At 42.7% G+C, this 26,686-nt stretch overlaps 1 protein-coding gene and 1 long non-coding RNA gene across 7 annotated transcripts in view; one reads left to right on the forward strand and one right to left on the reverse strand.

Moving 5' to 3' along the window:
* LOC139070246 (zinc finger protein 93-like) overlaps positions 1-7,028 on the forward strand; it is a 51,409-nt gene extending 44,381 nt beyond the window's left edge. For both annotated transcript variants that reach the window (XM_070551988.1, XM_070552011.1), the window contains one exon: positions 2,234-7,028. In XM_070551988.1, coding sequence (XP_070408089.1) covers positions 2,234-4,263 — 2,030 coding nt within the window. In that variant the 3' untranslated portion in view covers positions 4,264-7,028. The remainder of the gene's footprint in view (positions 1-2,233) is intronic.
* Positions 7,029-23,066: 16,038 nt separating this feature from the next.
* On the reverse strand, positions 23,067-26,262 carry LOC139070684 (uncharacterized). 5 transcript variants are annotated; one of them, XR_011521178.1, is made up of 5 exons: positions 25,297-26,262; positions 24,677-24,772; positions 24,505-24,594; positions 24,276-24,331; positions 23,067-24,046 (listed from the first exon to the last, which is right to left on the reverse strand). It is a non-coding gene; the product is annotated as an uncharacterized lncRNA (long non-coding RNA). The 5 variants fall into 5 exon arrangements; XR_011521180.1 differs by lacking the exon at positions 24,276-24,331; XR_011521175.1 differs by having other exon boundaries at positions 23,067-24,331.
* Positions 26,263-26,686: the final 424 nt, after the last annotated feature.

Below are 26,686 nucleotides of genomic sequence, written 5' to 3' on the forward strand. Positions count from 1 at the left end.
ACCACCTAGACAACCAGCGGTTGAAGGACAGCATGCGGCTAAACATGTCGTCACTGGTCCAATCAGGCTGGGGGCCAGAGAAAATTACGGACTCCGACGTTGTTTTGGCAAACTTACACACCAAAGCAGCATTAATTTTAGTGACCTCCAACTGGCATAACCAGGTGTCGTTACCGCCAGCGTGAATAACAATCTTACTGTATTTACGCTTATCCTTAGCCAGCAGTTTCAGGTAAGATTTAATATCGCCCACTCTGGCCCCCAGGTAAACATTTAACTATGGCTGCTGGAGTCTCTAATGCCACGTTTTTGACTGTCACACACCATAATGCCGAGTTTGTCATAAACATGGCGACTGAAGCAGAGTTCGCTGTGGCTCTTTCCTCCTAAATGACTTGGACACGTCTTTAAAACCACAACAAGTAGAAGCGCTAAAAGCCTTTCTTCTAAAGAAAGATGTTTGCGCTGTCGCCAGACGCCATTTTTGACTACAGCTGAAAAACTACAGCGTCGTGCGGTACAGTCAGCATTTCTGTCTTATTTCTGATTGGTTGTTTTTGAGCTGCCTAGTCCCGCCCCTCATGTGCCTCTCTGCCTGTGGGATACCAGACACTTTCTCTGTGCAGAAATAAACAGAGGAGGAGTCTGGCAGGCCAGGCTGACATGTTTATTCTTCAAGGAGAAAAACTAGTATGTCTTTTATGGTTATTAATGTCCATGCTACTAGCATTGGCGTCTGCAGCGTTAAGCCTGATTTATGCTTCTCCATCTGCGTCAGTGCGGAGACGCGCAACGCCATTATCCGTCCTTGCGTAGGGCTCCGGCAGGCACGCAAGTACGTACGGAGTCGAGCCCACTTTTTTAAACATCCGTCGAATGAGACGGATTACGCAAGCTTGTGATTGGTCAGGACGCCGCTGTTGTTTACAGCGCCGCCTTTGCAAAGAGGGCCGAGGATAACTAGCGGCAGACACGGAGAAGCTTGAAGAATACCTCGCGAAAAAACTCTAAAAATATGAACGTTTAATTCTCCCGTGACTGGAGGAGTGAAAAGATAAACAGCAAGCGTTTTATTTGTGGACGGAAATGACAGGAAACGTGGGTTTAGAGGTGGGGAGCGCATGAAGAGGTGGAGGAGAATGAGAGACAAATATGTCCGTGTTAAAAGTCTCTTATATACAAAAAACACAATATAAACACACTATCTTGGACCGATACATGACAGAATACCACAGAACAGCGCTACGCCCTCTATAGTCCTGCTGGGGAATTGCTTTGCAACACTCTCCAGGAGACGGAGAAGTATGAGAGCAAAACGCTTCCGTCAATCCGTCCGTGTCTGTCCCTTGCGGAGCTGACGGAGAAGCATAATCCAGGCTTTAGTCCTCAGTCTTGGACAAACTGAAAAAACTCCTCCTACTGAGCAACTGTTGTCTGTGACGAAGATAAACAAAACAACACAGGAGTCTCACTGATGAACTCCTTCCTCAGCTCAGAGCCCAAACCCAGAGATGCAGGTCTGGCTTGAACAGGTGAGCATCACAGTAAATCAGAGTGGAGCAAACTGAGCTTGGATTATTTTGGTTTTATGCCCTTTTTCTGCTCCAAAGCATGAATGTTAATTGCTGATATATTTTCATTGAAGATAATTAGTAATTTTTTCACTTAGAAGATTCAAATTATTAAAAATATAAATTAGCTATAGTTACTCATTTTTAGGGATAGAAATAATTAAAACAATAAGTAACAAATACCACTGACAGGTTTTATTTGACATACTCGTGTGTAATTTGATTATTCCACATTCAGTGTTACGGCAAACTTAAGTTTGTTTCCAAATGAAAAGGTTCGTCAACAGTACTTATCTGTAGATAGAGGAAGATGTGGACATTTGCCATCATTTTTTCAAAAAATGGTTTGGCCCGCGACATTGTCCCATTTCTTCTGTTGGCCCAGTGTGAATTTGAGTTTGACACCCCTGCTGTAGAGCATTCTACATTATTAAAACACTTTAGATTTAAGACATATTGTTAAAGGGAATTAGATAAAGTGTCTTGTGTCCTATGGGGCGTAAGGAGTCTGGATATACCGGATAATGGATAAGTTCAGAAATATTCATTATCAACCTTATCGTCAGGGCGGTCCAACCTGTGTCCTGGCAGCAAGCTAACCCCTTTCATTTGATGAAACACATGGCTTTGTGAAGCTCACATAATGTTTGTGTTTCCTACAGATGTTAATCAGATGGTGCTGGTTAAAGAAGAAGCTCCTGAGGAACACTGTGCTGGTGTGGACCAGAAGGACCCAGAACACATCCACATAAAGGAGGATCAGGATGAAATCTGGACCAATCTTGAGAGAGAGCAGCTCCATTTGAAGGACACTGATGCTGCCAGGTTTAATTTCACTGTAGTCAGTATAAAGAGCGAGGATAATGAAGAGAAACCTCTGTTCTCACAGCTTCATCAGCAGGAAATAGAAGACCGAGATGTTTCAGCAAGCTGCTCAGCTGACCAGATGACAGCAGAAACTGGTGGAGGAGTAGAAGCTAGCTGGAAACAAGACCTGAACCCTCATGAACAGACATCTGATTCTTCAGGAACTGAAATTAGTGGAGATGATGAAGAGTATGATGATGCAAATGTAGACTCTGATCTGTCAGACTCTATGCTTGAAACTGGAGATGAAGAAGATAACTGGAATGAGAACAGGTCTTCTGAGTCAGATGTTAGCACCGTCAACAAATCTTTTAGCTGCCCTGAGTGTGGTAAAACATTTCTCGGCAAGCAGTCTCTCCAGAAACATGTGAGAGTGACCGGTCATTCAGCAAAAAGGTCACTGGGCTGTTTGGTTAAAAATAAATGTGTCAGAGTGAAGCAACATTTAAACTCATGCAGGAAAGTGCAGAAAGAACTAAAATCATTTAGTTGTGATGACGGTGGAAAAACATTTAGTGTAAAATCACATTTCAAGACTCAAATGAGTGTCTGCACAGGACAGAAACTTTATGCCTGTGAGCTCTGTGGGAAAAGATTGAGCCATAAGACAAGTTTAAAAAGTCACATGAGAATCCACACTGGAGAGAAACCTTTTATCTGTGAGCTCTGCGGAGAAAGATTTAGCTATAAGACCAATTTAAACCGTCACATTATAGTCCACACAGGAGAGAAACCTTTTGCCTGTGAGCTCTGTGGTCAAAGATTTGACCAAAACACAAAGTTAAAAAGTCACATGAGAGTACACACAGGAGAGAAACCTTTTGCCTGTAAGCTCTGTGGAAAAAGATTTAGCCGTAAGACAACTTTGAACAATCACATTAAAGTCCACACAGGAGTGAAACCTTTTGCCTGTGAGCTCTGTGGACAAAGATTTAGCTGCAAGAAAACTTTAAATAGTCACATCAGTGTCCACACAGGAGTGAAACATTTTGCCTGTGAGCTCTGTGGAGAAAGATTTAACTATAAGACTAGTTTAAACAGCCACATGAGAGTCCACACTGGAGAGAAACCTTTTGCCTGTGAGCTCTGTGGAAAAAGATTTAGGAATAAGACAAATTTAAAAAGTCACATCAGAGTACACACAGGAGAGAAACCTTTTGCCTGTGGGCGCTGTGGTCAAAGATTTGGCCATAAGGCTACTTTAAACATTCACAAGAGAGTCCACACAGGAGTGAAACCTTTTGCCTGTGAGCTCTGTGATCAAAGATTTGTCCATAAGACAAGTTTAAACATTCACAAGAGAGTCCACACTGGAGAGAAACCTTTTGCCTGTGAGCTCTGTGGAAAAAGATTTAGGAGTAAGACAAATTTAAACGATCACATGAGAGTACACACAGGAGAGAAACCTTTTGCCTGTAAGCTCTGTGGAAAAAGATTTAACCGTAAGACAACTTTAAACAGTCACATTAAAGTCCACACAGGAGTGAAACCTTTTGCCTGTGAGCGCTGTGGACAAAGATTTAGCTGCAAGAAAAGTTTAAACAGTCACATCAGTATCCACACAGGAGTGAAACATTTTGCCTGTGAGCTCTGTGGAGAAAGATTTAACTATAAGACAAGTTTAAACAGTCACATGAGAGTCCACACTGGAGAGAAACCTTTTGCCTGTGGGCTTTGTGGTGAAAGATTTGGCCAAAAGGCTACTTTAAACAGTCACATGAGAGGCCATGCGGTACAGACGCCTTATGCCTGTGACCTCTGTGGTCAAAGATTTGGCCATAAGGAAACTTTAAACAGGCACATGTGTAATGAAACTACAAATTAATTATGACCAATAAGATGTGATGATTCCATGTAAATATGAAATATCAACCTGATTGGTCTTTGAATGTTTAATCAAAGATTCTAGGGTTCTTTGCTTCTTTAGGGACCATAAACACACTTCGTACTAATTCAGACAGAATCAGGTATAAAGTTTATAAAATGAATTTATTTTTTTTCCTTAAACTAATGATTACATGACAAGATATGAATTATGAGATGTGATGTAATGGATATGAGGTGATTTAATGTGATGTGTGAAATCTAATGGAAGTTAGATGTTGTAGCAAAACTATTCTTTGTATCTAAGAGAATTTGTTGTTGTTTATAACTAGAGGGTTGTTTATTTAAAAACAATCCAATGCAATCTGTGCCACGTCTAAGCACCCTTTGTGTGGAGACTTGTTTGATCCAAGGGGTCGAGAGGTTGTGCAGGTCACTGCCGGTGGAGTGGACTTCTGATATCAGGAACCCATAGATAAGCCCCGATAGGACCCGTCTAGTCTGAGATCTCTCCAGGTGACGGCAGGAAGCTGGAATGCTTGGTTGCGTCTAAAGGTTGGCTTATGTTTGACGCGTCCGCGAGGTCCGCACTGCTTCCCGCGGAAAAGTTGCGTCATTTTGCATCATTTTAACAACCACGCCCCTCCACCGCGCCTCCGCACGGCCCAGAATTTCCGCAACGCACACCTCGGAAAATTTCTAACCACGCGGACGGACGGACGGACGCGGAAAAACATGGCGGACCGGCAAGAACTAGTACGCCAGAGGTTTGTAAATACAGACATTTGTATGATTCAGCTCTCAGAGATCACCGTGATCAACATGTTAACAATTCTTGGAGAGAAATAGCTCGCACTGTCGGAAAAGATGAGAACGCTGTTAAAAATGCTGAAATGCCGTGTTGTAAAGTCATTTCTACTTCTACTATGGTGTAGTGTTGGATGCATGCTGTAGAGCTCCATGCTGCCCCGTTCAGTTTGGGAGAATATTGGCTCACCGCAGAGACAAGCCGCATGAACCATAAACACTGCGAGTTGTGAAGCGCGTTCCATCCGCGAGCCGCATCACCGTGCGGAAAGTGAATGCGTCAAGCATAAACCAAGCTTCAGGCTGTTTGTTGGTGCTTAGAAGAGCCGTTTGTCTGATATCAGCCACGTTGTTGCAGAGAGGCTTTGAGTGGAGGTCAAAGAAGCTGGTTTCAAGAATGCTTGTTCCCAATTTGGCCGGGTCAAGAGTCAGCTAGAAACTGATTTAATTGGGAAGTAATTCTTCTTTTAGTAAACCACAATGTTATGAGTTTTGGGCAAGTTTGGCAAAGCAGAATTTGACACGTTTTTGAGTCTTTACCAAACATTCCTCAGAAAGCCACTTCTTCAAAAGTTGTTTTTAACACTTCGTGAATGAGATTCTTTAAAAGTCTTATGTGAGGTGAGTATTAACCTTAATGAATATCTTATTGTAATGTGTATGAGTGTAAACAATGATTAACTTGTTAAATCAACTCATACTGATCATTAGCTCTGAAATGGATCATTGTAAAAGCAATATTCATTTTAAAGCCATCATTGTTTTAAGCACAGATTATTCAAACATTTGATTTAAACCCCTTGTTCATTCAACACATGATTATTTAAGCTTATGAGTTGTAAAGTCTGGTAGGAGCCAAGAAGGTTTTATTTTTATTTAGAGTGAGGAAGCAGCAGTCTGGCATTTACGCAGAGAGTGCAGGACATTTGCAGGAGACGTTGACAGTTTTGTTATGTCTTCTTGTATGCAAACAATCACTGACTAGAACCTTCTGGATTTGGAGGCCTGATGGATAGTGGGTTTATGTCTGCAAATGAAAGGTTATTATGTGGTCAATATGTAGGTGAAAATGGACCCTTTTGTACGTTACACATGATAATCCACGCAGGAGAGAAACCTTTTGCCTGTGAGCTCAGTGGTCAAAGATTTAGCTATAAGACAAGTTTAAACAGTCACATGAGAGTCCACACAAGAGAGAAACCTTTTTCCTTTGAGCTCTGTGGTCAAAAATTTGGCCGAAAGGTACGTTTAAAAAGTCACATGAGTTCACACAGAAGAAAAAACATTGCCTGTGACCTCTGTGGTAAACATACCTGCAAAACTGTTTTTGAAGCCAAATGTGGCGTTAACGTGAAATGTGTAGACCCGAAGAGTTTTTGTTTTGAGGCGAAGGGCGGTCTTCTGTCGGGTTTCAGCGATGGGTTCCAGTCACTATTAATGAAATCAATCAGGGAAATGAGAGGGGACTCCTCTTGTTCACAAGCAGTCTTTGTTCCAGTGCAGGGGTCACAAACCTTTTCCCATCAAAAAGCCATTATTACCCATTTCCCACAGTGAAGAAAACACCGGGAATCACAGCAGTCGTGACATTGTGCGTTGCGCCCACCCACCCTAAGACAACCGTGAGCTGCGTTAACAGATCACAACAGGCTACAGCAACCATTACCGTTCGCTCATGTACGTCAAAGTTCTTTCAACAGAAAATAATAAATAAAACAATTTGTATACAATTGATCCAGAAGTTGTAGCCTATCTCTGCCTACAATATTTTGATATTTTTCACTCTGTTACTGGTTTTAGTAATAGTTGAGCAGTTGCCGCTTTTTGACACGTCACACATGTCTCCTTTTAAAACATGTTTAAACTGTTAAGAATACAAAACCAGGCTGCGTTTTGTTGGATTGTTGTAATTAAACTTTGTTCAGAACGAAACTTTAAATTAAACAGTTCTGAAAAGGATCTCATCATTTCGTTTTTTTCCCCTTTTGTGACTTATTTGTCATTTAAGTTTTTAGTTGCTATAGCAATACAGTCCTGTTGGCACTGAAAATGTATTTGTGCAAGTATTTTATTTTGAAGGGAGCTTTCAGCAAATGCTCTCTTCTTCGGTGAATGTGACCTTGTTCGAGATTAGCCCGTTCTGCGGAGATTCGATCACCGGTGATCTGCGCTCAGTGCATGCCGATTAGATTTGTATCCGACTTGCTCTGACGTCCTGCATACATGGGCAACGATAACCTTGTGAGATCAAGGCGGCCGCAGATTTTGGAGCAAGGCGCTGCAGTTGCTCTCCACCAGCTGCTAAACCTAGGGGATGACGGGAAACGCCTGGCTCTCACCTGAGCTAAGATCTGATTGGTTCACATTTTGATCCAAACATCCGGTGGTCGAACATGAAATGTTAGTTGCTCACATGTATTCTGTAAATATTGTTTCGTTGATGATGACAACTCTATAGGCCATAAAGAGAAATGTGATTTGTGTTCTTTTGTCACGTTTCCTATGAGCACACTAAACCTGCAGCTGCTAACCTTTATTTATCATTAAGTCAGTCATCTCTATATATACAATGAACAAAAATATAAATGCAACACTTTTGTTTTTGCTCCCATTTTTCATGAGATGGACTTAAAGATCTAAAATTAATTCCAGATACACTATCATCATTTCTCTCAAACATTCTTCACAAATCTGTCTAAATGTGTGATAGTGAACACCTGTGCTTTGCTGAGATAATCCTTCCCACCTCACAGGTGTGCCACATCAACATGCTGATCAGACATCATGAGTAGTGCACAGGTGTACCTTAGACTGCCCGCAATAAAAGGCCACCCTGGAATGTGCAGTTTTTTTGCTTTATTGGGGGTCTGGGGACTCAGAACCGGTCAGTATCTGGTGTGACCACCATTTGCCTCATGCAGTGCAACACATCTTCGCATAGAGTTTATCGGATTGTCAATTGTGGCCTGTGGAATGTTGGTCCACTCCTCTTCAATGACTGTGCGAAGTTGTTGGATATTAGTGGGCAATGGTACACACTGTCGTATACTCCGGTCAAGCACATCCCAAACATGCTCAACTGGTGACATGTCCGGTGAATATACTGGCCATGAGAGAACTGGGACATTTTCAGCTTCCAAGAATTGTGTACATATCCTTGCAACATGGGGCCGTGCATTATCTTGCTGAAACATGAGGTGATGTTCATGGATGTACGGCACAACAATGGGCCTCAGGATCTCATCACGGTATCTCTGTACATACAAGATGCCATCAATAAAATGCACCTGTGTTCTTCGTCCATAACAGATGCCTGCCCATACCATAACCCCACCACCATCTTGGGCCACTCGATCCACAACATTGACATCAGCAAAGCGCTCAACCACACGATGCCGCACACGCTGTCTGCCATCTGCCCTGAACAATGTAAACCGAGATTCATCCGTGAAGAGAACACCTCTCCAATGTGCCAGACGCCTTCGGATGTGAGCATTTGCCCACTCAAGTCTGTTACGGCGACAAGCTGGAGTCAGGTCAAGACCCTGATGAGGACGACAAGCATGCAGTTGAGCTTCTCTGAGACGGTTTCTGACAGTTTGTGCAGAAACTGTTTGGTTATGCAAACCAATTGTTTCAGCAGCTGTCTGAGTGACTGGTCTCAGACGATCTTGGAGGTGAACCTGCTGGATGTGGAGGTCCTGGGCTAGTGTGGTTACACGTCGTCTGCGGTTGTGAGGCCTGTTGGATGTACTGCCATATTCTCTGAAACGCCTTTGGAGACGGCTTATGGTGGAGAAATGAACATTCAATGCACGAGCAACATATCTGGTTAACATTCCTGCTGTCAGCATGCCAATTGCACGCTCCCTCAATGCTTGTGGCATCTGTGACATTTTGTTGTGAGACAAAACTGCACATTCCAGGGTTGCCTTTTATTGTGGGCAGTCTAAGGTACACCTGTGTAGAGGGCTGCATTGGGATTGGGTCCCGCCAAGTCCCGCGGGACCCAACACAAGTCTTGTGGGAGCGGGTGGTGTGAATTTAGCTGCGGGTGGGAATGGTCGGCTAAAAGAAACAGTGCGGGATGGGGATGAGTATGATGGAGTCGGCAACTGATGTTGAAAAGAAGCTGAAACAAGGTCTTTATGACACAAAAACCAAAGCAAGGCAAGTCAGACATTTGGAGGAGTTTCTCCGACTGTGTTAATATTTCTCATTCACGTCTCTCTTAGAAAAGCGACCTCGATCACTGCCTGATTACAGAGGAGAATAGAATATAAAACGGCCTGGATTTCATTAACCCTTTAAGCACCACACAGTAGCTCCTTTGTTTGTTTTTTTTAAGAATTTTATAGTTTAAGTAGCGAGGAGTGAAATCACATGCGCCAGGCGTCACCGGTTATCCTGGTGACGCATCGGCGTTAAAGGGTTAAAAACTAAATGAAAACAAAGTGTGTCAATCCTGACCAATGTGTTAAGATGTGCAGGATCCGATCAATTTGTTTTTGCCCCATTTGCAGTCACGGAGATAACGGCGCAGTGCACGGATCTGGTGGTAATCAAGTTAAATTTTATCTCTTTCCAACAATTTTCACAAGAAAACAAAACAGTTAAAAGCAGGGCTTGTGTTGTGTTGTGTTATTTTTATGGAGAAAGAATTACCCCGACGCATGCAGACGAACTGACATTTTATTCATTACGCACATCACAGATGTAGCTAAATCACCCAAGAAAAGATTCCCATCTGAACATCTGAGCTGGACACTGCTCAGCGCAGCTCGCTGTTGGCGCGTACGTAAGGTGCACAGCGAGCTGAAGATGTGGAGAGGGGCTTGGAGCGCGTCGCAGAACCAGAGCGCATGCTGGAAGGTTCCTGCCACTGAAGCGAGTGTTTTCCAAACCCGGTCTCTCAGAGAGACTTGTCACTTAGAAAATGTTCCCTGATTATGAAACTTTGGCTGAATAGTGCTTGTTCCTGTCTCCAATGTGGCGACGCATCCAGGAACCTGTCTGAGGAGAAGCCCAGAATCTCACATGCTCTTCAGCTCAGAAAGCGCCTACAGTATATGATTACGCACAAGCTTGACCCGTCAACCCGATCTCACAGAAAGACCAGGTTGGGCCTGTTCAGGTTTACGCAGACAATCTTTACATTTAGAATTGGCATACAGATGTAAAATTAATGCAGTAAAATATAAAGCTTTTTATTTAAATATCCATTCATTATTTTACAAGCACAGAGAGCCGCATCAGATGGATGGAAGAGCCGCAGGTTGCCAACCCCTGGTATAGCCAAAAAATGACATGTTTTCTCCAGGACCAGAGAGGATGCAAACTCAATACATCTCTTTTATTGTGAGGTAATAATTTCTCCGAGTTTTGCGGTTGCGGGCGGGATTAGACATGCACACTGCGGGTGCGGGCAGGAGTGTAACACGTTGCGGTTGCGGGCGGTAATGGTCAGAAATTCAGCGGGAGCAGGCAGGAGTGGGATGAAGAAAACAGTCCCGCGCAGGGCTCTACACCTGTGCACAACTCATGATGTCAGATCAGCATCTTGATGTGGCACACCTGTGAGGTGGGATGGATTATCTCAGCAAAGCACAGGTGTTCACTATCACACATTTAGACTGAGTTATGAACAATGTTTGAGAGAAAAGGTGATATTGTGTATCTGGAATGAATTTTAGATCTTTAAGTCCACCTCATGAAAAATGGGAGCAAAAACTAAAGTGTAGGGCTTATATTTTTGTTCAGTGTACAATATATGATATCCACAAGCAGATGAGGATGTGTTTCAGCTACTAACAGGTACCAGAATTAAAATAAAAAAATAAACAAGTGTGAAAGCTAACACGATGTCTTCATCCATCATCACCTGTGAGCTACACATGTAGGTAAATTTGTCCGACTTAAACGCCGGCTTTCAGCCACTCCCCCTGCTGCATCCATCTGCTCACGTCTTTTTTCCAGGCGAGGCGCTGCTCAACTCGAACAAGGCCTGTGTTGTACTTGACGGGAAAAAAGTGACGTAAAGTTTTTGATGTTTCTCACGTTAAGAAATGAGCATTAAATGTTCAAGATAAAGACGCTGCATCCATCATCATTTTAAAAGCCTTTATTCCACAATATTTTGTTGCCAAAACTCGGGAAGTGTAAGTACTACAATAACTTTCAGAACGGAGTGAAGTCAGACCCTGCGCCAGAGGACTTCACCTGGAGGGGCAGTGGGTTTTTCTGGGGGGGCCCAGTAAACCATGTTTTTATCAACCCCTTTGCATGTTTATAATCTGTCCGGTGGACGTTACATACATATACTTCCGGGTCAAATCCGTCGTTTTGCGTTACCAACTTGTTCTACATAACTGACTGAAAAGCTAAGATTCTTCATTGTTTTATTCCGATTATGTATGCCAATTAAAGATGCAATCAAAACTTAAGACAAAGTAACCAATTTTACTGAACCAATACTTGCAACTCACCGTTCTTAGATGCACCTGCGCTCCACAGAGTCACCATCTCAAAACAATCCTTACGTCCAGTTAATGTTCTCAATTTCCACTAAAGTACTCGGTCCAAAAGTCTTCTTCCAAATCCTGCCCTGCAGCTTGATACCTTAGTAAATTCTTCTTTTTGCACGTATTTCTCATAATGTTTACATCACGAATACTAGTTAGCATCAGGTTAGCATGCTACTTCTTGGCTGCGTGCTTCTTCTTCCGGGTAAACATTGACTTGGTGGGTTACTGCTACCAGCTGGTAAGAAGTGTAAACTAGGTCTTCTAAACAAGATTTAGAAAATCTAGAGTGTTTTCTTTCTAAAAAGAGAACAGACAACCCTGTATTTAAGATGGTTCAAAAACCGTTTCAACTTTAATATGCATTTTAAAACATTTGAATCAAAAGGACAGCAGACACCGCTGAATTCAAAATGGTAACAAAGTGTTTGATGAGGAATGAGAACTAAACTGTCTGCAGGGGAAACAGTCTGCTGCATCTGTTTTCACTGAAAACTCCAACCATGTTCTATTTTGGTACCATGATGAAGAAAAACTGCGTTTTTTCCCAGAGAAAAGTCTAACTGGATAATTTTCCAGGCACACCACGAGGTCATCTGAACAGAGATTTATGTTGGTGCTGCTGCCACTCGGTGGCGCAATTGCCTGCTGTGACTGTGCTGGAGGCACGGAGAGAGGAGGAACAGAAGCGCTTGTAGCTGCATCTTCTGGCTGCACTGGCCTTTTTGATGATGCGTCATCCAGAGCCGGATTAAATAAATGGACTACACTAGGCAGGCTGCATTTTTAGGGCCCCCCTCCATCGATGTTATTTAATGAATTGAAATCTGAAACTTACCAAAGTTACTTATTAAAGTTCATTCACATTTTACATAGCCTAGTCTTTGTTTACAAATTGGTTGTTTGTATGCCAAAATAAGTCATGTGTTGTATGTAAAACATTCTATCAGACAATTTTTTGATATTAATCATTTATACATAATTACACAGCTGTATTAAATGCTAATAAATTATCCTCATCTTATCGATTGGGAGTGTCATTGTCAAGGCGGTACCAGTAAATAACCACTAGGTGTCATTAAACTATGTAAACAGAGCAAATATGTGTCTCTTATTTGCTGTTTATATTTAATCACTACATTTAATTAAAAAGATTTTCTGCTAAATACAATAGCTTACAACATTTATAAATGTTGACAAATGAATCACATGATAGTGGAAAGACATTCAAGAATAAATAGATTAATTTGAATGGACTGAAGCATGTTTTGAAGGCGCAAAAACGAACTATAAACACGCAGCTTAAATTATTACAGTATAAATTTTATACAATCTATAATCTTAAAAGAAAGTATTTTAATAAAAGGAAAACGTTATCTTAAGTTTTGATCATGCTTTATGCTCATTCAGGCTGTTGCCTCTGCTGAATCAGAAATCCTGTGTCAATTTTCAGAGTGTGAACTTATTGTTTTGCTATTTGAACATTAATAAAATTATTTGAAAATAATTAATAAAACCAGCAACACTTACCAAGGAAACCATTTAGCATGCTCCACTCCGGGATAATCTTCAGCCTTCTAGCATCACAGGGCCTCAATCACAGCAGAAACACGTCTGAAGAAATGTTCCTTGGTTAAGCTTCGGTTTATGTCTCCAGATTTCCTCTGTGATGCCGAAGAATATCCAATATTTTGAGAGGGATGGTTTAGTGCAAAGTACTCACGCATCCTGTCATCAGTTTGGTACCACTACAGGATGCAATGGCTAGCTAGCTAGTTGTTAATACCCTTTCTGGGTCTAGAGGCTCCTGTAAGACTATATTGGGCTCACTTCTGGCTGGCTGCTGTTCTTCCAGTTCGTCCTTCTATGAAGGCGTTGATGTTGACGCCGTTGGCGCTACAGCGTCTTCCGCCGCATTTTCCGCTGCATCTTCCACTGCGTCTTCGGGTCATGTCTCCTCCGGTTCTGACCACTTGGGCCCGGCCTCTGGCTCTGCTGACTCGAGCATGTTCACAGCTGTCGGACGGCTGCCCAAGCAGCCCGACAGAAGCTTCTGTAAAGTAGGGCTGTCACGGTAACCGCAAAAATGAAATATCGCAATATGAAGAAGCCCACCGCGCTGCATCATGGGCCACCGCGATTACTGAACGTGGTTCAACTCAGTGATGCATGTTGAGAAGGATGGCTGCACTGGTATCAAAACGAAACGTTACTTCGCTCCTTTGGGAGCACTTTGGTTTTCAGTACGTCAGCTGCTGCGCAGCCAGAGTCCTTGGCCGAGACAGAGCTGCCACCAGCGGCAAAAAAATAATAATAAATGCTCGGAGACCTGCTGAAGTCCCGGACAAGCACTGCTTCTGCAACCGTCCCGAAGAGAGTTTGAGCCGAGCTGGAGCTCACTCGCTACCTGCAGGAGGAATGCATCCACCCTAAAGAAACCCCCCTGACACGGTGGAGCAACAACCGGGAGAGATTCCCTTTGCTCGCCAGAGTCGCACGCAAGTAAGTGTGCGTTAGTGCAACGAGCGCACCATCCAAGAGGGTTTTCAGTGTTGCTGGAAATGTTGCCACCCCTCTCAGATCCTCTCTCAAACCGTATATGGTTAACATGCTGGCTTTCCTTGTGGGTAACAAGGACGTGACCGAGCTATAAAGCACCGTCATTCGTGTGTGTGAAAGTGAAATGATAGTGCGTCCGCCCCCCGGCGCGCGCGCGCCCGGTACATGTAATTTTTTATACTTGATTTTAAACAACTAAACAAAATGGGGACTTGTTTCTTATTTGTTAGATGCTGCAGCCAAATTTGCATTTAAAAGTTTAACCTTCTCCTGAATTTTGTTGTTTTTAAGTTCAGTCGGACTCCGACTGTCGGAGAAACAAACGTTACTGCCCTTTGATCTGCATTCAGTAAAGTGTTATAAAAGAAGGCACGGCATTTTTTAACCTTTTTTAAATGTGTAAACATTATGTTTAGATAGTACTGCAATAAAAAAGGGCTGCAATAATATCGCACACCGCAATATTAAGCCACCCTGAATCACCGCAGGGGGAATTCCTCAACCGCGACAGCCCTACTGTAAAGCCCCCCGCTGTCTCTTCTTTAGTTCCTCTTCATTTATTTATTTATTTTTTTTAACGTTTTGCCGCACCCGAAAGCATCGTGAAAGTTAGCCTACTCAAAAACACCTGCTAGCTTTGTTGTGTCCCGCTCTGACTCTGACCGCTTCTCTGACGTCCTTAATTGGGTGTCGCCTTAATGTGACGTAGCCAATGAAACGGTCTATGGTTAAGATAAACATTGTCACTATTTTTAGTTAATTAATAAATATTGAAATAAATTGTAGATAGGAGTCCTATCTACACATTCTATCATAGGACATTTGTATATTTAATTTTTAATTTATTTATTTTTAATTTTGTTCCTCTGTCTGGGCCCCATCCATCCAGCCAATCAGGCCCTAGGCACGTGCCTACTTTGCCTTTGTGTTAATCCGGCTCTGGCGTCATCCCTGCTTGTGCTAGCATCGTTTTTCTGTTTGCTAAACCAAGCTCTGATATCCATTTTAGCAAGCTACTGTACCAAAGCGTCTTCTTCTACTGCATCTAAAACTGTCAATTAATAACCTAGAGCGCCCTCTGTTGATCGACTCGAGCCAATACATTTGCATGAGGCGTTGTAATCTGTCCTGGGCGGGCCAGATCGGCAAATGGGCGCCTTCACACCGGGCCTGAGTGAAGTTCTAACTGCTATTGCTAGCAGCCAAGATGACGGACTGGCTCGAGCAGATGAAGAAGAAACGGGCTACAATACAGACTTTGGTGACAAAGCTGTTATCCCGCCTGGAGAGTGAGGTGGGCATGGAGACACCAGATAACGACAAGCTACGTGAGATTCTGACACTTTTGATTTCCAAGGAGGAAACTTTAATAGATGTGGACATGGGCATAGAAGAGGAGACGCCTACAGATGCTCTGGAGACGGAGATTTCAAACATACAGGATTATATGGACCACCTTCTGACATGGAAGTTTCGCGCTACCGGAATAATTGAAAGGTCACGTCAGTCCACAAGAGCGCATTCAGTGATGCTGGTTCTGGTTCATTTGTGTCACAGTCGAGACAAACTGTTAAACTTCCCAAGTTACTGATAACCCAGTACAATGGTGAAATAAGTCAGTGGCAAGAATTTTGGTCTCAGTACGAAGTAGCTATTCACAAAAATGATGGATTATGTAAAACAGACAAGTTCACATACTTGAGATCCTACCTAACTGGAGCAGCTGCATGGACTATTGCAGGACTCACCATGACAGATGACAATTTTGATGATGCAATAGAATTCCTCCAGAGTCGATTTGGGAGAAGGACATTGTGATTAGTGCTCATATGTCCAAATTATTAAATCTGACACCAGTAAAGAAATCATCTGATGTGGCATCTTTGAGACACCTGTATGATGAGTGTGAGATTCAGATTCGCAGCTTGGAATCCTTGGCACAGCGAGACCTATGGCTGCCTGCTATGTCCAGTGCTGCTGCAGCTCATCCCAGAGGATATAGCCTTAAGACTGATTCATGCTTCTCCGTCTGCGTCAGTGCGGAGACACGCAACGCCATTATCAGTCCTTGCGTAGGGTCCCGGCAGGCACGCAAGTACGTATGGAGTCGAGCCCACTTTTTTAAATATCCGTTGAACGAGACGGAGAATGCAAGCTTGTGATTGGTCAGGCCACCGCTGTCGTCTACACCGCCGCCATTGCGCCCTCAAAAACATAAAGAGAGCCAAGGATAACTAGCGGCAGACACAGAGAAGCTTGAAGAATACCTCGCGAAAAAACTCTAAAATATGAACGTTTAATTCCCCCGTGACTGGAGGAGTGAAAAGATGCGCAGCAAGCATTTTATTTGTGGACGGAAATGACAGGAAACGTGGGTTTAGAGGTGGCGAGCGCAGAAGGGGTGGAGGAGAATGAGAGACAAATCTGTCCGTGTTAAAAAGTCTCTTATATACAAAAACCACAATATAAACACACTATCTTGGACCAGATACATGACAGGATACCACAGAACAGCGCTACACCCTCTGTTGTCCTGCCGGGGAATTGCTTTGCAACACTCTCCAGGAGACGGAGAAGTGTGAGAGCAAAATGCTTCCGTCAATCCGTGCGTGTCTGTCCCTTGCGGAGCTCACAGAGAAGCATGAATCAGCCTTTAGCCTACACCAGGCGATCAGAATCCAACAGTGAATGGAAGGTTCCAGAGCTTATAGAGTTTCTGAAAAATGAGGTGCAAAGCAGCGAAAGGGCGCTACAGCTAACCAGACCAGGACATGCTAAGGATTCCACCCCAAAGCAGGGCAGTAAACCATTCTATGCTTCTGATGTTAAACCTAGAAGTTGGAGCACCCCATCAGCTACTGCCTTGCACACAGCAAACACTGTGCCCCAGACCTGCGTATTTTGTGACAGCAGTAACCACAAACCTGAAAATTGCCCAGAACATTCAGTAAGTGCACGTAAAGAAAAGCTAAGAAAACTTGGAAGATGTTATGTGTGTTTAGGTCCAAAACACATAGCAAAGTTTTGCAGAACAAAAATTTAATGAGGTTTATGTAGACGTAGACACCACCAGTCAGTGTGTGAGTGATCTGAAGTGAGGCCTGAGGTCGACAACGGCAATAATAGTGTACATACAGATGCTGAGTTATCTTCAGTAACAAGTCCTGTGCAACCAAGGATGAAAACTCAACACTGTACTGCTTCAGACCGTCAAGGCATGGACAGTGGGCCTCAAAGACCGAAAAATATCTCGCTGTCTTTTGGATGGAGGCAGCCAGCGAAGCTTCATTCACAAGGATATCGCTAGGGCCCTTGGACTACCAGTTATCAGACAAGAGATGCTAACGCTCCATGTTTTTGGATCCACTACTCCTGTGACAGAGAAGCGCAACATTGTGAGAGATGAGCTGGAGAACGTGTGGAACACTGAGCAAAAATTGGAGATTGAAGCAATAGAGACCCCCCAGGTATGCGCAGCTGTGATTAAAGTTCCAAGTGGACCGATTCAAGCAGAGCTGAAAAGAAGGGAGCGGCAGCTCGCAGACCGTCCACTAGAAGGTGCTACAAGTTTTAATAGGAGCTGATTACTACTGGCAAGCTGTTTCTGGTAATGTTCAAAGAGTCACAAAGACATTAGTAGCTGCTGAAAGCATTTTTGGATGGACTCTCTGGAGTCCAGTGATGAGCTCCAGTGTAACAGATACCACTTGTATGCACATTAGCTTATCTGAAGACACTCAGATTTCAAAACAACTTCATGCATTCTGGAAAGTGGAGTCATTGAGCATAGTTAACAACACAGCAGAGAGCTCAGAAAACTTAGAGGTTTGGCAAAGCTTTGAGCAGACAACGACTTTCAAAGTTGGACGCTACCGAGTTGAGTTGTCGTGGCAACCTGACAGATCTCAACTTTCATACAACTTAAAGGTGGCCAAAAGACATCTTGAAACCCTAAAGAGAAAACTGAGAATGGATGCAGCTTTGTATACCAGCTACAACAATGTGAAAAAGACTACCTGCAGCAAGGGATTTGTGAGGATCTGTCAGAGGACACATGGGCGACCAAGAACTCAGTTAAATATTACATGCCACACCATGCTGTTGTACGAGAGGACAAGGCAACAACCAAACTCAGAGTGGTTTTTGATGCATCATCACATGAGGAAAATTCCCCACCCCTTAATGACTGTACACTGGCCCAGTTTGAACCCACATCTGCTGGAAGTGCTGATTAAATTCAGATTGCATGAGATAGCCTTTACTGCAGACATAACAAAGGCATTTTTGCAGATATCCCTGATGGATAAAGACAAGGATGCAGTTTGATTCCTGTGGCTCCATGGACCCCCAACCAAAGACTGCAAGGATGAGTGAGGTGCGTATCCTCAGAATGAACAGAGTTGTATTTGGAGTGTCTCCTATCCCAGTGGTTCCCAACCTTTTTCCCAAGGGACCCCGTTTTTTACCAGTAAAATTTTTGACGACCCCCTCCCATTCTCTCTTCCAGTACAAACATTATTAAGAAATGATAAAATTGTTCAAGCACATTTTAATATGCTTTGATTCAATAGATAACAGTAATAGTAGGCTCCAGTACAGGACAAAGTCATTAACAAAACCAAACAGATAATGTGCTTGACAGTTTGTATTACTTTTCTGAACACATTGTTTCTTGTAAACACTGATAAATCAATCATTCCTTTCTATAAACGTTTGACACATAAAAAATACACTGAGCAAAATGTACTTAAATGTGTATATTACTGTTTATACTAGATTATTTACGGTAAAGGCTGTGATTAATCAACCAGTCCTATCTTTAATGAACTTTTGACACTTCAAAATAAAACAGTGAGCTGAGCAAATTGTTCTTAAAAGTGTGTTACTTTTTCTGTCATAATAATTTCCTGTCTTAATATCAGTAAACTTTTCACTCATGAAAAAAAAATGTGAGCAAAATGTAGGCTATAAACAAGAAATACCGTAAATCCTCTAATACAGGCCCGGGCCTGTATTTGACTCAAGCTCATCAAGCTCCAGGCCTTTATTGGAAGGAGGGCCAGTATTAGAGGCAGGCCTCTATTTCTATTTGAGCAAAATGAACTATGGTTCGCTGGAGTTTTTGACAATTAAAAGTGCGCCCACATTTTCAAAGTTAAACACATTTCTTTTAACAACGGTAGTTCCTGCTTCAGCCCTCTCCCCCCTCCCCCTGCTTCAGCCCTCTCCCCCCTCCCCCTGCGCAGCGGCCGCAAACTCACTGATGTGCCTGCAGCCTCTCGGAGTTCCTGCTGCTCTAAACATTAAAATAATTATTTCATTTTCTGTTCCTCACTTCTGATTACCTTCAATGGTGTCTGTTTGTTGCAACAGCAGGTACAAAAACTAACTTGTTTTTATTTGACTATTTTTCTGTCCTGTCTGTTTATTATCTTCCTGCATCTCCTCTCAATCCTAAAGAAAAACTGCTGCCTGGGTTCATATTCACCTCATGAGTTACCTTTGAACTGCAGTTCTAAAAGATCTACCGACCGCAAAAACAGCGGAGCGCTTGCTGTTTGGCGGTTGTATCAGTGATCAGTGCGTCGGAGGACAAGGTGATGCGCGCAGCGTCCCGCTCCACAGCATGCAGCGAAACACATCAGGCGCAAATAAAAGACAGAAAAAATTAAAGGAAATGAACTGACATGAACGATCGCGTGTTAAATTAGTTTTTGAGGTGGCGACACCTGATTGTTACTGTGGCCGTGCTCAGGAGGCAGATCTACCGACCGCGAAAACAGCTGAGCGCTCCCTGCTGTGATCTGTGCGTCGGAGGACAAGTTGATGCGCCCCGCTCCACAGCAGCGATACACATCAGGCGCAAATAAAAGACAGAAAACATTAAAAATTAACCGACATGAACGATCGCGTGTCAGTACCTACGGTCTGGCACTTGAGTTTTACCCCCAAAAAGAGAATGTGATCATATGATAATTCAATAGGGAGCGTGGTTTCACAGACGCGGAAGTGATAGCGTCGGTGAAACACCGGCTGCTCTAGGAAACCCCCGAGCGTTCGAGCGTCAACGAAGTGACACGGAAATGCCGGGCTTTCCAGAAGTAAGTAAGATAACTTACTATGAGCTGATAGTTCGTTGGATTGATCGGTAGGTTGGAAACTCTGATCGTTGATCTGAAGAAACGATGACTGAGTGGTGAGCTGGAAAGGCAACTTCCGTTTATAGCCGCGGTTTGTGACGTAGGTGCGACGTGAAGGGAATCCCCGCGAGGGGCATGCTGGGAGTCCCTACTTCGCGGATTTTCACCTATCGCGGCCAGGTCTGGAACGCATCTACCGCGATAAACGAGGGATTACTGTAGTTCATACACCCCCTACTGCTGCTCTCCAGAGTGTTCTGCAGCATAATCAGCACGTTCTCTTTGAACTTGATAGTGTAATGACCTGGCTGGGGTTGTAAGCCAGGTGCATTCTGGGTATTGTGTTATATGTGTTTCCTATCGTTCTGCTAGTTCCTATGTGCTGATTTGCGTGTTGTGTGAGTGTTATGTAAGCCACAGGGAAGGTGATGTGTGTTCTGTGGAGTGGGTTGAATTAGCATGGTTAACTGACACCGTGACTCTGTGTGGTAGGAGCGTGATAGAGGATCGTGTCTGTAGCGGTACAAAGCGTTGAAGAAAAGGCCTAATAAAGGTCTGCGTGAACCTCTACCTCCTCCTGCTGGTTGATTTGGGAACTATAACCCTGCCGCTGGGACGCTCGTACTTGCTTGTTACCACATGCCATCCGGCCACAATAAGAGACCGGCCATTATTTACCTCCGCTGACTCTGACACCGGCCAAAATTGGAGACCCGGCCTTTAATTGAATACCGGCCTGTATTAGAGGATTTACGGTAAATGAAGTTTTAACCCCTTAAAGTGGAGAGGTCCTGGCGACCCACTGAGAGGCTTTGGTGCCCCCTTGTGGGGGTCGGGACCCCCAGGTTAGGAACCACTGTCCTATCCCATTCCTGCTTGCCGCCACAATCCGAAAGCATCTCAACTAATGTGAAACCAAGCAAACAAAAACAGTGGGCACCCCCGTGGGTATATAACTGGAGCGACTCCACTGTTCGCCTCCGATGGCTCTTGGTCCTGTCAGAACCAGTGGGGCCAGTGGCTTAAGGGCTGCGACTAGACTCATAGAATCTGGGGTTACAATACATAACCAATGTTCTATTTCATCTAGTCTTAGCCCTTAAGCTAGCTGCTATTGGAATAACGCGCAGCTGGATGAGTTTACGCCACACTGGTTAGCTCAAACCAAATGGGCACATCCAACATTTCTCTTCTGAGAGTGTCGCTCAGCCTAAGCCTAAGGGTTCAGAAGGCTGAGGCAGCCAGAAAGAAGAGTGGGGTTCCCACTAAAATGATCATCCACAAGTGGATGAATTTAATGGTCCATTGATGTAATCACCTGCTCATGTATGAGGGGTGATAAGATAATAAGGAGTCCAGGGTGACAAGAGGGCAATGGATTGAATGGGACCTGCAGCATATGTTTTAATAGTGCTGAATGTGAGGCCTCTGTCCATCAGTGTCTGCAGAAACGATTAAGACATCACCCAACCGATGGATTTACAAAGATTTCTTACCAAGAGCAACAGAATGCAGAACTCCCAGCAGATTTCTGAATGGAATTAGCTCGGTACCTTTGGAACTCAAAAGTATTCAAAATTCAGTAAATACGTTAGACATGATGAAATAAATATCTACATGAAGAAATACTAGACAATCATGTAATCTGACAATGAAATGATGGAATAACAGAATGTTATGTAAAATTTAAGCTCAATATTATGAAATATTTTTCGTTCTTCTGCTAAAATGTCTTTATTTATATAATGTTTTTTCAAAAGTAATTTTTTCATAATAATCCAAATTAATACTGAGCCATTTTTATTTAATTCATTCAGTTTTTATTACATAAGGTCTTTTTTTTTTTAACAAAGACGGCTTTTATTTCATAGTAGTGTTTTTTCCCATGGCTGATTTATTTCATAATGAGACTTTACAGCAGAATGTCTCAGACCGTCAGTCAAGACTAACGGGGTGGAGCCAGTGTGTCACTGGCTGCTAATTCAGTCAGACAAAAGCAATCACTCACAAAGTATGGACACGGTGCTCGTGTATCCGAATCCAGGAGCAAGATGATTAGTACGGGTCCTCGCTGGTCTAGCAAGGCCGGGTCCTTGCTCTACCGATAAAACCGGAACCCAGCGGCTCTGAATTTGGACAGACTAGCCTTCACATCACAAAACTCACATCACCCCGCTTGTTGCCCTTTGACTGGAAATTACGTCCAAAAGCAGCAAAATGCGGCATTTTACTTAAAGGAGACATAACATGCTTTTAAGTTATTCCTTTTTACATCTAAATCCTTCAGTTGGGGTCTAAATACAGTGGAACTGCAGTTCTTTGGTCTGATTTCCTCATTATTGTTGCTCTACAGACCCTCATCTACCCCTGTTCTGAGGAGTCTTGAGAACGAGCCGTTTTTGGGTACTGTCTCTTTAAACTGGAGGAGGAGCTGTAAACTCCGCCCCCCTCCATAGTGCAGACCTGTACTCTCCTCCCCCAGTCGGACTTTGTAGTTCTATAGAGAAATCATTATTTAGCATAGCAGATTTAGCATAGCGTATTAGCATTTTTAAAACATGTGGGGAGGGTAGTTCATCAAGCTGTTTCAAGGCTGCTAACTCTCTCATGCATTTGTCTGTAGTCACTCACACACATCCGTCACGGCCGACGGAGGGATCAGCTAGCAGGCACGTGCGCGCGCGCGCACACACACTCACACACACAAGGAATGCTGCTTGCTTATTTATTTCTATAAAAAAATGTTTTAAAAAATGATACAGCTTATTAAAACACCATTAAAAGAATACATTTTATTAAGATCTCTATCTATATATATACATACATATAATTATAAATAATTTTATAAGTAGTCTTATTTTATATTGGGTGTCTTAATGGCTGAAAATGGATAAAAAGCAGTTACATTTTAATTTAAAGATTTGAGATTCGAGTCAAAAATAAAGAACATTCCTCCAAATGTTCTTTAATGTGATCATTATAATTCTAATGCTTACAACTTTGTTTTTATTGTCTGCAATGCGTAGCCTATATCTTTATTAAATGTGTTTAGCTGAAAAGTGGTAATTCTCTCTAATGTGTACAGAGAGGTGGACATCAGTGCTGCAGTGAAATTCCCAAGATCAGTCTGCTTTGCTAACAAATATAGTTAAATCTTACCTGCATTCTAAATAAATACCGTTAGGTGAAAACATCAGTAGGCATTGAGTTATTGATAAAATCCCTAACAGCCAGAATGGAAGAAGAGCATGCTGGGTCATCCTGGATCTGAGCCTGTTCTGTGTATTTACCTACAGGATGCAATAAATGTCTACAAGGCTGAGTTTGGACCATTACATCTAAAAGAAAACATACAATCAGTGATTTTTTTAATTGTTTACATTAATATACAAATTTTCTAAGTATTAACCTCACAGCAAATACGTAGAACAATATAATAAACAGGCTTTAGTAGTTAAACAGGCGTTGTGCACACAGGTGCTTTGTGTCTCGGTGCTGGTGGTGTCTAGGTCTCAGAGTTCCTGTCCTCCTGCCGTCTTCTGTTGTCCTCAGGATACGGATTGATGTTTCCTGATGATGAGGGAGGGGCAGTATGTGGGCTTCAAACTGGTCCTGGATAACAGTGGGAGACCTCCGTTGTCTGAATACTGAGACCAGAGGGTTGGTGAGATGCAGATCTTCTCTACCTCATCTAGAAACGGAGTTGGTTCAGGGAAAACTTTTCCAAAGACCAGTTCCATGATGTCATCGTCATATTCTGCAATGATAGACGATAACTTTAATGACATATTTTGTTTACAAGCAGCTTTAGGAAAGTTGTTTCTTTAGCTTTCATGTTTATAGTCACGTTTGTGTTTGTTCACAAGTTCACTTTGCTGCAGTGACTTCATATTTTCCTACAAATGTAATAAAATAGTGACACTAAAATTATACAAATGATTCCTTATGAAAGGAAGCTCATTAGAGAGCAGTGCAGACAGACTTACTACATGCTGCAGTTGTTTTTGTAGGCCAGCTGCTGCTGAACTTGGGGAAAGTTATTCTGCACACATCCAGATCAGATGGTCGATTACAGAAAATAATGTAATTCAATAATTTCTAAACAGATTAAACAAGTAAAACATCAAATAAATCACTCTGCTGTCATCAGACGGAGTGATTCAGGGGGTGAGGTGTTCTTAATGATGAGGGTGGCTGAGGTGTGTCATCACTCACTTTGGTCTGGTCCAGCTACCATCTCTTTACTGGTGGGTCTCCTTCCTCAGTAGGTGACGTGAAATGCCAACATCTGAACGTTCTGTGTTCCTTAGAAGAGAAGAAAAGTAACATTAGCAAGCTGGCTAAATTATTTTTTACTAGCATCTGGGAGAAGCAGATCTTCACTTACCTAAACATCAGACCAGTTTGCCCCAGCTGAGCTCATCAGGGCTTTAGTCTGACAGCCTGTCAGTGAAACACGGCTCCAGTCTTCTGGATGTTGACTCTAAAAAGCAAAGGAGCATTTTTACTTTTGTTTTACAGCCGATTTTATCAGCTTTCCGACGCTCACGCTCATACAGACGGTGAGCTTTGCTGCGTATGACTGATAAAGTTAGTTTTTATATCTGCAGTGAGACAAAAAACTAACCTCACTCCACTCAGAGATTGTTCTTTAAAACTATTAAATCCACTGTGTTGACGCACTTTAATGACTTTGTCACGCTGCATTTTAGCTGATATGGGACTTTATTTACTGGATGCTAAGATTACATCACACTCACGTAGAATAACACACAGGCTCTCTGCTGCTACAATCAGTGGGAGGTTATCATCTGGTGTAAAAGAAGGCGTTGATCAGAAATCACGTTTTATTCCACGAAAATCAGCCAAATCCACATTGATCTGGGTGCTAACTTTACTAGCATACTGTGCTAGCGATAGCAAGCCGGATGCTAACGCTTTAGTGCTGCTAATGCCCGTAAATCTAAAGTAAAGTTTGTCGACATTTTAGAGTGATATGAAGCTTACCGCTCTGCTGCTGTGTCCCGGTGCTGCCACATTCAGATGCAAATGACTCCTTTTAGATAGATGAAGCCCTCAGTACTTACTAGCCTGGAGACAGGAACGAACGAACCACGCGCACGCGCGCGCGCCCACACACACACACACACACACACACACACACAAACACACTACTTTTTCTTCTGTGTTTTTTTAGCAGTAGTGTCATCAGCTCCTGGGTTTAAATACTGCCACACCACCCTTCCTTAAAACGAGGAACAGTTTTGAGCTGTGTGTGGCTAAAATAACCAGACATTCTGCATTTTTCCAATAGGACTACAAAAAATCTTAGCGAGAAGAAAAAATGGCGGATTGGCTCTGTGTTTAGCCGAGGGCCATTACCATATTTGGTAGTTATCCTGACTAAATTAATTACTGACGTAATGGATAATGTAAAAACTGAACGGGTGGACAAATATGCCCAAAACTTAATTATTAAATATCTAAATAGCAACTCCAGTGAATAATATAAGCCTTTTTGCTCACTTAGACACTTAAAATGTGAAACACACTGTGTTAATGGATAAAAAAGTGGGTTTTTCATGTTATGTCTCCTTTAATTATTAATACGGTGAGCATGTCAATAAACACTAGGGTCAATAGCAATTCCTCCAAGTGCAACCAATATATGTCATCCCCCCAGAGTGCATTGTGTACGGTAAACATGGTGTCCTATGTATGTCAAAAAATGCACTAAGTATTACAGATTTATAAATAAATGGCTATATTTTATGTGTTTCTAACAACATATTTTGGTACAACAGAAAAATTGTGGCTTATTAGGGCATACACATCCTCATAGCCAGGGTTCCTTTTAAGAATTGAACCTATTTCTTTGAAGTTCTTGATGATCCTATAAATTGTTGATTCTCGGTATAATCTTAGTACCACAATATCTTTGCCTGTGAAGCCATTTTTATGCAATGCAGTGATGGCTGCACGCCTTTCTTTGCGGGTCTCCATGGTTAACAATGGAAGAACAATGATTTCAAGCGTCACCCTCCTTTTAACATCTCAAGTCTGCCGTTCTAACCCAGTCAGCCTGACATAATGATCTCCAGCCTTGTGCTCATCAACATTCTGACCTGAGTTAACAAGATGATTACTGAATTGATCTCAGCAGGTCCTTTAATGACAGCAGTAAAATGCAGTGGAAAGTGTTATTTGGATCAAGTTAATTTCCATGGGAAAGAAGGACTATACAATTCATCTGATCTCTCTTCATAACATTCTGGAGTAAATGCAAATTGCTATTATAAAAGCTTAAGCAGCAACGTTTCCAATTTCCCATATTTGTGTCATTCTCAAGACTTTTGGCCTGACAGTACGTTCACAGCGTGATGCATATGCAAATCTG

The sequence above is a fragment of the Nothobranchius furzeri genome, chromosome 1, assembly GCF_043380555.1.
Source record: "Nothobranchius furzeri strain GRZ-AD chromosome 1, NfurGRZ-RIMD1, whole genome shotgun sequence".
NCBI classification, from domain to species: domain Eukaryota; kingdom Metazoa; phylum Chordata; class Actinopteri; order Cyprinodontiformes; family Nothobranchiidae; genus Nothobranchius; species Nothobranchius furzeri.